At 39.2% G+C, this 13,349-nt stretch overlaps 1 protein-coding gene across 5 annotated transcripts in view; it reads right to left on the bottom strand.

Moving 5' to 3' along the window:
- ARHGAP6 (Rho GTPase activating protein 6) overlaps window positions 1-13,349 on the bottom strand; it is a 597,687-nt gene that overhangs the window by 58,561 nt on the left and 525,777 nt on the right. Inside the window, exon 3 of one of the 5 annotated variants that reach the window (XM_003917397.5) lies at window positions 2,523-2,594. The exons of the other annotated variants lie outside the window; for them this stretch is intronic. Coding sequence (XP_003917446.2) covers window positions 2,523-2,594 — 72 coding nt within the window. The remainder of the gene's footprint in view (window positions 1-2,522; window positions 2,595-13,349) is intronic. 5 annotated transcript variants of the gene reach the window in all.

Here is a 13,349-nt window from a genome sequence, read left to right as displayed (position 1 = left end):
TAGATGTGTGGTACTCTTTCTGAGGGCTCTGTTCTGTTCCATTGGTCTATATCTCTGTTTTGGTACCAGTACCATGCTGTTTTGGTTACTGTAGCCTTGTAGGATAGTTTGAAGTCAGGTAGCGCTTCTGCACAGCAAAAGAAACTACCATCAGAGGGAACAGACAACCTACAGAATGGGAGAACATTTTTGCAATCTACTCATCTGACAAAGGGCTAACATCCAGAACCTATAAAGAACTCAATCAAATTTACAAGAAAAAAACAACCCCATCAAAAAGTGGGTAAATAATATGAACAGACACTTCTCAAAAGAAGACATTCATACAGTCAACAGACACATGAAAAAATGCTCATCATCACTCACCATCAGAGAAATGCAAATCAAAACCACAATGAGATACCATCTCACACCAGTTAGAATGGCAATCATTAGAAAATCAGGAAACAACAGGTGCTGGAGAGGATGTGGAGAAATAGGAACAGTTTTACACTGTTGGTGGGACTGTAAACTAGTTCAACCACTGTGGAAAACAGTGTGGCGATTCCTCAAGGATCTAGAACTAGAAATACCATTTGACCCAGCCATCCCATTACTGGGGATATACCCAAAGGATTATAAGGCATGCTGCTATAAAGACACATGCACACGTATGTTTATTGTGGCACTATTCACAATAGCAAAGACTTGGAATCAACCCAAATGTCCATCAGTGACAGACTGGATTAAGAAAATGTGGCACATATACACCATGGAATTCTATGCAGCCATAAAAAAGGATGAGTTCATGTCCTTTGTAGGGACATGGATGCAGCTGGAAACCATCTTTCTCAGCAAACTATCACAAGAAGAGAAAACCAAACACCGCATGTTCTCACTCATAGGTGGGAATTGAACAATGAGATCACTTGGACACAGGAAGGGGAACATCACACACCAGGTCCTATTGTGGGGAGGGGGCAGGAGGGAGGGATAGCATTAGGAGATACACCTAATGTAAACGATGAGTTAATGGGTGCAGCACACCAACATGGCACATGTATACATATGTAACCTGCACGTTATGCACATGTACCCTAGAACTTAAAGTATAACAAAAAAGAATCGCTCTCTCATGTTCAACCATTATATTTCATTTATATATATTTTAAAAAACAAATTTTGTTGTACAAAAAAAAATGCTGAGAATGCACTTACAAGTGGGACCTAAACATGTTGATATGGACACAAAGAAGGGAACAAGACTCACTGGGGCCTACTTGAGGGTGGAGGGTGGGAGGAAAGTGAGAATTGAAAAACCACCTGTTCGGTACAATGGTGATTAGCTGGGTGATGAAATAATCTGTACAACAAACCCTTGCAACACAAAATTTACCTATTTAACAAACATACACATGTACCCCTGAACCTAAAACAAGAGTTTAAAAAAAATACCAGGCCGGGCGCGGTGGCTCAAGCCTATATCCCAGCACTTTGGGAGGCCGAGGTGGGCAGATCACGAGGTCAGGAGCTCGAGACCATTCTGGCTAACACGGTGAAACCCTGTCTTTAGTAAAAATACAAAAACAAACAAACAAAAAAACAACCCCCCCCAAAAAAAAACTAGCCAGGTGTGGTGGCAGGCACCTGTAGTCCCAGCTACTTAGGAGGCTGAGGCAGGAGAATGGTGTGAACCCAGGAGGTGGAGGTTGCAGTGAGCCGAGATCGTGCCACTGTACTCCAGCCTGGGTGACAAAGCAAGACTCCACCTCAAGAAAAAAAAAAAAAAAGAAAGAAAACGAAAAAAGACTAATAGCCACTGACAATTCCCTAATGTTCCTGGATTTTTAAAAAGGAAAATACTTAAGTGAATATCTAATGTGGGAATTTTAAATTTAGGGGGTGGCAGGGTGGGCATTGGATGAGTTTCAGGCCTTTGATAAAGCATCATCATTGTCAATGCTTCTTAAAGGGCTCTGTGACCCCCAAAATATTAAGGGCATTTGCTTTAACCTGCCTTGGCTGAGGCAATGTAGCAAAGTAAAACATAAGCATTCACATTGGTTACAAATAAATATTTTTCAACTGGGCGGAAAAAAAAATGCTGAGAATGGCCTATCTTCAGTAACCCATGAGGATGAGACTGTTTCTTTCCAGTAGTCATGGTAGGTGAATTCAAACTCTCATTCAACTAACCCTGCCTGTCTGGATTTGCCAGACAGCTGGTTAGCGTTAGAGATGCTGTCCATGGCTTCTCAACCCAGATCCTCTTTATGTATAGCTGATTGGTCAAAATAATAATTGGAACCATAAACTTGGCTGAGGTCACACTCTCCTCAAACCAGCTGAATTCATCAGTTCAGTACAGGGTTGCTCAAACACAGAAGAGTAGACCAAAACAGCCCTTAATGACATTTCATTGTAGAAATCCAGTTTTCATAACAGAGTTGAACCATGTATACCTACGCAATTCAATAACCCCACCAAATTTAACCATTATGCTCCATGGAAGATGCATTTACATTAGTTACTTTATCTTTTACCTTTGTCTTTGTTTTTCTCCTTTCCTAGTGAATCCAGTTTCTTTCTTAAAGATTTCTTTCTCTTTTGTCCATCTATAAATATTAAAAGGAGAAGTTATAAAGATAAACATAGAAGTGATATTTTACAGTATCAATAATTACATTTGAGCAAAAGTATGGCTTTTCTCTTACTTCACTTATAATTTGACATTTTAAACAAGTAACAGCTCTGAGAATACATGAAAATCCTGACTTGGATAGCACATATCACCAGAATTTTGGTGTATATTCTTGAATTTCCTTTCAGTCATGGAATGTATAGGAAACGTACCTCCTTTGGAAGTAATTTAGCTTTGACATTTAGATAGGTGTAATTTTACTATTATCTAAGTCTCTTCCTCTTCTCTGTGGTTACATAACTTAATGTTCATCTTGAACCAAATCTCCATGAGAAGAGAATTAACAGCATGTATAGCTTTGACATTCATGAGCTAGGAGAGTACAACTGGATAAGAAAATGGATTTGGAAGTCCATAGAACAGTACCATGCTGTTTTGGTTACTGTAGCCTTGTAGGATAAAGTCAGGTAGCGCTTCTGCACAGCAAAAGAAACTACCATCAGAGGGAACAGACAACCTACAGAATGGGAGAACATTTTTGCAATCTACTCATCTGACAAAGGGCTAATATCCAGAATAAAATGGGAATTTCACAAGGTTGTTGTGAGAATGAAATGAAACAACACATATAAAGCTCTTCACAGGGAGCCTGACACAGGTCAGGCTACTTTCTTTGTGGGGAGTTCCATGTTATAGCTATATTGTAATTGAGTTAACCATTCCTCCATTGATGAACATTTTGGTTGTTTTTCATTGTTCACTATAATAAGTAAGAAATACATTCTTTTACAGTCTAGTATTTACAACAAATGTACTTAATGTGTCTGTTTAACTCACCAAATAATAAAGATACCACTCATATCACTGGGCAGCTGCAATCAAATTCCTGGGCTCTCATCATAAAATATTGGCATTCATCATTGCCAGAATGCATTTTGAGGTTATGCAGCTGTCAATTTAGCATGTGGGAGGTGCAAATTCAGAATCCACACTGTCATCAAATAGGGGACATGCAGACCATGCCACAAGGAAACGTATGGTGAAAAAAATGATTAAGAATTGTTTGTACAGGACACACTAAAAATGTAAAGAAAGAGATTCAGTCCAATACATTTAAAAGCAAGACTATAATATCAGGATAAAACAGAGTAAGCATTATGAAACAGAAATGAGCGTTCCTGGTATCCTCACAGAGTTGCAGATGTCCCTAACTCCTCATTTTTTGGAGGCAAAAGAATATCACAATATAATCAATAGGCACATTCAGTCCTTCCTTCTTTTCAAAGATTTCAAAAATGACTCTCCTGTCACCAAAAGAAAATAGTTCATAAGAATCTTCATTCTTGTAGTCACGTAATTTTTATAGGGGAAATTATCTAAATCAGTTGTAATGTATTTGATGGCAACAGCCATCAATCTCTTCCATTATGTATATGTTCATAGATATGAACAACATCTAAAAGATGATCTACTAGGGCCTGCCTGACTTATTACACAGATCGTAAACATACTAACTGTACAAGATCTAATCTGTTCTCCAATTAGGCCTTACAGGTCTTTTACTCTGTAACACTTTGTTCATAGCTAGTCCATATCTCAAATGTATTTGACAGTAACAAAAATTCTTTCATTTAAATAGTTGACCCAGCAGAATAATTAAACCATCTATTAAAGCTTGAGATTTAATTTTTCATAACAAATGGGAAGATCCTAAAATTCAAACAAGCTGTCAAAGAGTCAGAATACATACCAGATAGAGGACATTATTTTTATTTATTTATTATTATTTTTTTTTAATTTATTTATTATTATTATACTTTAAGTTGTAGGGTACATGTGCATAACATGCAGGTTTGTTACATATGTATACTTGTGCCATGTTAGTCTGCTGCACCCATCAACTCGTCATTTACATCAGGTATAACTCCCCATGCAATCCCTCCCCCCTCCCCCCTCCCCATGATAGGCCCCGGTGTGTGATGTTCCCCTTCCTGAGTCCAAGTGATCTCATTGTTCAGTTCCCACCTATGAGTGAGAACATGCGGTGTTTGGTTTTCTGTTCTTGTGATAGTTTGCTAAGAATGATGGTTTCCAGCTGCATCCATGTCCCTACAAAGGACGCAAACTCATCCTTTTTTATGGCTGCATAGTATTCCATGGTGTATATGTGCCACATTTTCTTAATCCAATCTGTCACTGATGGACATTTGGGTTGATTCCAAGTCTTTGCTATTGTGAATAGTGCCGCAATAAACATACGTGTGCATGTGTCTTTATAGCAGCATAATTTATAATCCTTTGGGTATATCCCCAGTAGGGCTGGGTCATATGGTACATCTAGTTCTAGATCCTTGAGGAATCGCCATACTGTTTTCCATAATGGTTGAACTAGTTTACAATCCCACCAACAGTGTAAAAGTGTTCCTATTTCTCCACATCCTCTCCAGCACCTGTTGTTTCCTGACTTTTTAATGATCGCCATTCTAACTGGTGTGAGATGGTATCTCATTGTGGTTTTGATTTGCATTTCTCTGATGGCCAGTGATGATGAGCATTTTTTCATATGTCTGTTGGCTGTATGAATGTCCTCTTTTGAGAAATGTCTGTTCATATCCTTTGCCCACTTTTTGATGGGGTTGTTTGTTTTTTTCTTGTAAATTTGTTGGAGTTCTTTGTAGGTTCTGGATATTAGCCCTTTGTCAGATGAGTAGATTGCAAAAATTTTGTCCCATTCTGTAGGTTGCCTGTTCACTCTGATGGTAGTTTCTTTTGCTGTGCAGAAGCTCTTTAGTTTAATTAGATCCCATTTGTCAATTTTAGCTTTTGCTGCCGTTGCTTTTGGTGTTTTAGACATGAAGTCTTTGCCCATGCCTATGTCCTGAATGGTACTACCTAGGTTTTCCTCTAGGATTTTTATGGTATTAGGTCTAACATTTAAGTCTCTAATCCATCTTGAATTAATTTTCGTATAAGGAGTAAGGAAAGGATCCAGTTTCAGCTTTCTACTTATGGCTAGCCAATTTTCCCAGCACCATTTATTAAATAGGGAATCCTTTCCCCATTTCTTGTTTTTCTGAGGTTTGTCAAAGATCAGATGGCTGTAGATGTGTGGTATTATTTCTGAGGACTCTGTTCTGTTCCATTGGTCTATATCTCTGTTTTGGTACCAGTACCATGCTGTTTTGGTTACTGTAGCCTTGTAGTATAGTTTGAAGTCAGGTAGCGTGATGCCTCCAGCTTTGTTCTTTTGACTTAGGATTGTCTTGGAGATGCGGGCTCTTTTTTGGTTCCATATGAACTTTAAAGCAGTTTTTTCCAATTCTGTGAAGAAACTCATTGGTAGCTTGATGGGGATGGCATGGAATCTATAAATTACCTTGGGCAGTATGGCCATTTTCACGATATTGATTCTTCCTATCCATGAGCATGGTATGTTCTTCCATTTGTTTGTGTCCTCTTTTATTTCACTGAGCAGTGGTTTGTAGTTCTCCTTGAAGAGGTCCTTTACATCCCTTGTAAGTTGGATTCCTAGGTATTTGATTCTCTTTGAAGCAATTGTGAATGGAAGTTCATTCATGATTTGGCTCTGTGTTTGTCTGTTATTGGTGTATAAGAATGCTTGTGATTTTTGCACATTAATTTTGTATCCTGAGACTTTGCTGAAGTTGCTTATCAGCTTAAGGAGATTTTGGGCTGAGACAATGGGGTTTTCTAAATATACAATCATGTCATCTGCAAACAGGGACAATTTGACTTCTTCTTTTCCTAACTGAGTACCCCTGATTTCTTTCTCTTGCCTAATTGCCCTAGCCAGAACTTCCAACACTATGTTGAATAGGAGTGGTGAGAGAGGGCATCCCTGTCTTGTGCCAGTTTTCAAAGGGAATTTTTCCAGTTTTTGCCCATTCAGTATGATATTGGCTGTGGGTTTGTCATAAATAGCTCTTATGATTTTGAGGTACGTTCCATCAATACCGAATTTATTGAGCGTTTTTAGCATGAAGGGCTGTTGAATTTTGTCAAAAGCCTTTTCTGCATCTATTGAGATAATCATGTGGTTCTTGTCTTTGGTTCTGTTTATATGCTGGATTATGTTTATTGATTTGCGAATGTTGAACCAGCCTTGCATCCCAGGGATGAATCTCTGGGACACATTTAAAGCAGTGTGCAGAGGGAAATTTATAGCACTAAATGCCCACAAGAGAAAGCAGGAAAGATCAAAAATTGACACTCTAACATCGCAATTAAAAGAACTAGAGAAGCAAGAGCAAACACATTCCAAAGCTAGCAGAAGGCAAGAAATAACTAAGATCAGAGCAGAACTGAAGGAGATAGAGACACAAAAAACCCTCCAAAAAATCAATGAATCCAGGAGTTGGTTTTTTGAAAAGATCAACAAAATTGACAGACCACTAGCAAGACTAATAAAGAAGAAAAGAGAGAAGAATCAAATCGACGCAATTAAAAATGATAAAGGGGATATCACCACCGACCCCACAGAAATACAAACTACCATCAGAGAATACTATAAACACCTCTACGCAAATAAACTGGAAAACCTAGAAGAAATGGATAATTTCCTGGACACTTACACTCTTCCAAGACTAAACCAGGAAGAAGTTGAATCCCTGAATAGACCAATAGTAGGCTCTGAAATTGAGGCAATAATTAATAGCCTACCAACCAAAAAAAGTCCAGGACCAGATGGATTCACAGCTGAATTCTACCAGAGGTATAAGGAGGAGTTGGTACCATTCCTTCTGAAACTATTCCAATCAATAGAAAAAGAGGGAATCCTCCCTAACTCATTTTATGAGGCCAACATCATCCTGATACCAAAGCCTGGCAGAGACACAACAAAAAAAGAGAATTTTAGACCAATATCCCTGATGAACATCGATGCAAAAATCCTCAATAAAATACTGGCAAACCGGATTCAACAACACATCAAAAAGCTTATCCACCATGATCAAGAGGACATTATTTTTAAAAGATAGAATGATTCTTAAGAACTTTTTAAAAACTTATGAGATTTATTCTATGTAGATGTGTATAAATATAAATGTTCTGTCTAAATAATAACCATAAGTCCAACTCCAACATATCTAATAGCCAAGTTAAGCCAAGTTAAGATGTAGACTATTGCTAGTACCTGAGAAACCACCTGTATTCTTCCCTCTTCCTAGCCCCAGATAATTACTAGTGTGACTTTTGCAATGATGACTTATCAGATTTTATTCATAGTTTTACCATCTATTCATGCATTTATAAAGAATATGATTTTGTTTTTCCTGTTTTGGGATGCAAACAGATGGAATCACATTATGGATACTGTTTCTTGCCTTGTTTATTTTGTTCACCAACACTTAATGAGATTCATCCTGTTGAGGCAGTTAGCTGTAGATCATTCCTCTTGATTGCTATATAGTAGGGGTTTTTGGTATGAATATACCACAGTTCATTTCCTCATTGAACTGTTGATGGTATTTGAGTTGTTTCTAACTTGGGGTTATTAGGAACAACGTTTTTGAAAAATTTTGCTCATGTCTTCTTACAAGCATGTATGTATACAAGTCTCCCTGAGACAGTGGTTCTTAAAGTATAGTTCTGGGACCAGCAGCATCAGTATCACCTGGAAACCTGCTAGAGGTACAAACTGTCTATGGTCCCACTCCAGATATGCTAAATCTGGAACTCTGGGGTGTCACTCAGCAATGTGTGTTTGAACACACCCTCTAAGGGATTATGGTGCACATTAAAGTCTGGTTCACATTAAAGTCTGGAACCACCACTCCAGGGTATATGTAAAAGTTGCATTGCTGGATCTATGTATATGCAATTTCAGACTTTATTTGGTAAAATCAAACTTTTCAAAATAGTTTTGCTCATTTACATTGCCACAAATATGAGAGTTTACATAATCCCACAAGGATAATATATACCTTAAACTCCAAAACTCCAGACAACACCTTGAAGTCCCCTTATAGGCAAAGTATGATCTTTGAGAATGCTGGCCTATTAAAAAATACTTAATTACTTACAACAAAAATTTTTCACTTAATTAGATAGAGGTGAATGTTATGAATAGGTAACTATACAAAATGATGGATGACATGCAATAATGTGAAATGAAGCATTGCGTTAGCACACCATTTTCTCTTTTAAAATCCTCAGCAAAATGACCAGAGATGCACGGTGAAACTGCTTATTCCTCTTCTCCTTTGTGATTAATCTGTGGTTTGCCTTGGAGTCCCCCATTTTTGAAGAATAAAATGTCTCATCTTTTGTTCTCATAAAGCACAGAAAACTTTGTGAGAAAGCTCAAGAGGCTTATGTGCTTGCAACCATACAGAACAGTTTATGTTCTACCAACTCCTTGGATGGCAATAACTGTGATTAAATGCCATTCTGTCTTTTAAAGAAATGCAAGCTCCACAACTACCAATACTGCACATAAGTGTTTTCATGGTGCATATGGTGATAACTGCGTGCTTGCTAACTGCTCCCAGTGTGTGCACTGTCTTACAGACAAGTGACCTGCAGGAAGAACTTGGGTAGCATGCCCTGATAAAATACATCTTGGAACAAGCACATGGGGATTGGCCACCCTTTGCCCTCTTTTCACTAGGAATTGTGGAAGTCCTCATTAATGTGTCCAGAGGAAACTATGTCCTACCTGAGAGACCTCACAGACACCTGTGACACAATAGCAGATGGCAAGGCAGCAAGCTTTCCCTGTCCTAGTGACCCCAAAGCAAAGGACCCAACTGTGTGGGAGGTGGTTAATCTGGGCATCCTCTTGGGAAATACCAATACCAAACAGTGTCTTCAGGAGGGTCGAAAACAAGAAAACATGAGATTGCTCCCTGAGACATGCTTTTTATGGATTCATTTGCTGTTAGGGATGGTGTTCCATTTTAAGGCTTCTTTCTCTAGTTAGACTAGCTCTCTGAGGGTGAAACTAGGCTTCCTAGGCGTTTGTCTCCTTCCAAGTGAATAGCCCAGTGCAGGGCATGCCCTGAGGACATGTCAGCACTGTCCAAAGCCAGGAAGTCAGATGGAGCTTTTGGGTTGGGTCTAAGCAATGAAGTACATATCTCCTAATTTTAAAGTGATCATATTCAGAGAATGAGGCTTATAAACTGGTATTTTCCATATTACAATTAATTCTAGAGATAATAATAAAAATATTGTCCAAGGAAAGATTTGTTTAGGTGACAGAAGGAAGAGTAAGGGTTACCTTTGGGGAATAAATATTACCTGAAAGAGGGTATGAGGGAATCTTCCGGGGTGCTGAGCATGTTCTATATCTTGATCTGGTTGGTAGTAACATGTCATTCACATATTAAAAACCTATCGAGCTGTGCACACTCATATTTATGTACATTACTATATATGTTATTCCTCAATAAGAACAATAACAAAAGACCTCATCATTTTTGCAGAAGTCCACTAATATGAGAGTTAGTTACATTCATGGAATGGGCCTGAAAACTCAGCAACAAAGTCCTTTGGAAGAAAGTTCTTAAGTGTTTAACTTTTCTAAATATCTGAATGCCAATGATCTCATCTGACCACCACAACTTCCCTGTGATACAGCACACAGTAGTAATAAATAGTCAGTGTTTATTGAGTAAGTACTATAAGCTAAGTGCTTAGTATCCAAAATCTTATTACATCCTCACAGCAATTCTATGAAGCCAATATTATTCTTTCCATTTTACAGATAAGGAGACAGATTAGGACAGAGTAAGTAACTTGTACATGGGCAGGAGGTGTGAGATGATAAATTCAGAACTTGCTCACAGGACTATCCAGTATCAAAGCAGGTCCTCTGTATTACTCTGTCCTCATGCTGCTATAAGAACATACCAGAGACTCGATAATTTATAAAAGAAAGAAGTTCAAATGACTCACAGTTCCACATGGCTGGGGAGGCCTCAGGAAACTTATAATCATGGCGGAAGGGGAAGCAAACGCTACCTTCTTCACATGGCAGCAGCAAGGAGAAGTGCAGAGTGAAGTGGGGGAAAAGCCCCTTATAAAACCATCAGATCTTGTGAGAACTCACTATCACGAGAATAGCAGCTTGGAGGTAACTGCCCCCATAATTCAATTAACTCCCACTGGGTCCCCCTCACCACATATGGGAATTATGGGAGCTACAATACAAGATGAGATTTGGGTGGGGATATAGCTGAACCATATCAGGTGGTTTCAACTTGCATGCTTATTTTTATGACCCTCCACTACTGTACCACTGTGCAAACTGGATGTGTGTGTGTGTGTGTGTGTGTGTGTGTGTGTGTGTGTGTGTGTGTAGCCTGGTCCACAGGAAATACTCAGCAAGTATTGGCTGGTGTTGACCAAGTTTCTGGTCATCTGGGAGGAGTTGGCAGTCTTTCTGGAGTTGTAGCAGCATTTAACACCTGAGAATTTCTGTTCACTTGAAACTCCTTCATTTGAAGGAACTTTAGCACACAAATCAGGGACCCTCTGCCTAAGCATGTCCAACCATCTTTAAAAAGGCTTCAGAGGTGGCTCATTGAAGGCTCTCAAAATCTATAACCGGTGATGAGGTACTGTTCCCATAACCCTAAATCTATCTATAGGACCCTGGTGTGATAAATTAGATTCCTGGATGCATTTCCCTCCATCTACAGTCCCTGTCAGAGGATGGATAGTTACCTTTACAACACTAAAGAATACAGGTGCTTAAACAAATATGATATTTGAAAGCTTATAAGAAGAATTGGCTGGGCATGCACGCCTGTAATCCCACACCTTGGGAGGCCCAGGTGGGCAGGTCATTTGAGGTCAGGAGTTTGAGACCAGCCTGGCCTACGCGGTGAAACCCTGTCTTTACTAAAAATACAAAAATTTGCTGGGTGTGATGGTGGGTGCCTTTAATTCCAGCTACTCAGGAGGCTGAGGCAGGAGAATCACAGGAAGCGGAGGTTGCAGTGAGCCAAGATTGTTCCACTGCACTCCAGCCTGGGTGACAGAGCAAGACTCTGTATCAAAAAAAAAAAATGTAAACTTTCTCAATATAGAGTAAAAGTGGGAGGTCAGACTCTGGAAACAGACAGCCTTTTTCCAAATCTACTCCCTGACCCAAACCAAGATCAACCCTGCTATCTCACTATGCCTCCATTGCCCTCTCTGTAAAATGGAGGATAACAACAGTAGCTACCTATAGGCTTGTGATGAGGATTTAATGAATTCATTCATAAAGCACTTGGAACAGGTCTTGTCATGTGGCTAGCAATCAGTACATTTTTACTCAATAAATAGAATGCACAACTTTGGGCTCCTGTTGATTTCCTCACTCTGGATACTTCCCCCAGGATATACCAAATTGCTATTCTAGGTGTAAACATTTCCAGAAACATTTCTGATGCCTTTTCTAAATTAGGAATTTCCACTTCAATGGCTTTCAGAGCTCATCCACATAACCCTGGGTTTACACAAGGATATTGCAAGGATTTTACAGGGTTGAATTGTTTGAAATAAATCAATTTCCAGAGCACCATTTTCCTAACAAACTCAAACTGCTCTTTTCAGAGGAACTCTTACTGTGATTCAGTCATGCCTCAATAATCAATGCCAGCACAGAGGAAATTCAGCTCATCACATTCTCCAGCCACTTCTAATTCACCAGTCTGGGATTGCTTGAAGCTTAGATGGAGCCTGTTGTCCTCTATAATGACATTAACAGCACCTCTTCACCCTCAAGGAGAGCCTGTTAAATTTTAAGCTTAGGAGATTTTAGCAAGAACTCCCTAAGATCATACCCAGTTTTCAGAATGGTTACGTTTTTCTGGGGCGACATCTAAAACTTTCACGAGGTTCTCAAGAGAGTCTACAGGCCCAACAAGATTGAAGACCACTATTTTAGAGGAACAGTGGACCCTTCTCCACTCCAAGGCCAACTCCTTCATTCTCTCATTTAGACTCTCACTCCTACATACTCAAACTTTGGTGTTTCAACTGAAGTCCTTCAGCCTACATCTACGCTCAAGTCTGAATCTTCATCTGTAAAATATCTTCCCTTTAGCAACCACCCTACCTTCCTTCTGTTCTTCCTGGCTCTACTTCTTCAAACTCTAAGTACTTTTCATCAAATTATTGTCTGTTTTTTGCTCCTTGCACTACAGCAAGACCCTGATGATGTCTAATGCAGTGTACACATTCTAACTCTGATATAAACTCTGTGTGTGTGTGCATGACTTGGTATCATTTGGATAGCAATTTATGGCAGAAACATCCTCTGGTCTGACTCTGAGTCTTTTTACGATTGATAACTGAAACTATTACTTGAAGTTCTCCCTTCCTTTGGACTTGATGACATCATTCTTCACTTTTTCTTTTCCTGTCTCAGGGTCTTCTTTCTCAACCTGTTCTGTGGCTTCTTCTCTCCATGCAGCAATTCACATTATAAATAATATTGAAAGAATGAATGGATGGGGATCGGTTTTGATGAGACACTGCTCCAAGCTTGGCTCTGCCTCTGACTGGCTGCCTGACTTTGAGCGCCTTCCTGGGCCTGTCTGCATTCAGTCTCCTTGCAATATCATGGGGAGACTGAGATGATAACATATTGACTGTCCAGCACAGAATAGATGCTCAATAAATTAGTTGATCTTTCTCCCTGCAGGCAAATATTGTTTCTCTTAATGACACCCAGTGTTTTGATGACCATCGTGATGTTGCAAACTCTTAAACACAT

This window comes from Papio anubis, chromosome X (genome assembly GCF_008728515.1).
Source record: "Papio anubis isolate 15944 chromosome X, Panubis1.0, whole genome shotgun sequence".
Taxonomy (NCBI): Eukaryota; Metazoa; Chordata; class Mammalia; order Primates; family Cercopithecidae; genus Papio; species Papio anubis.
The sequence above is the reverse complement of the archived record's forward strand: the minus strand, read 5'-3'. Positions and strand labels throughout refer to the sequence as shown.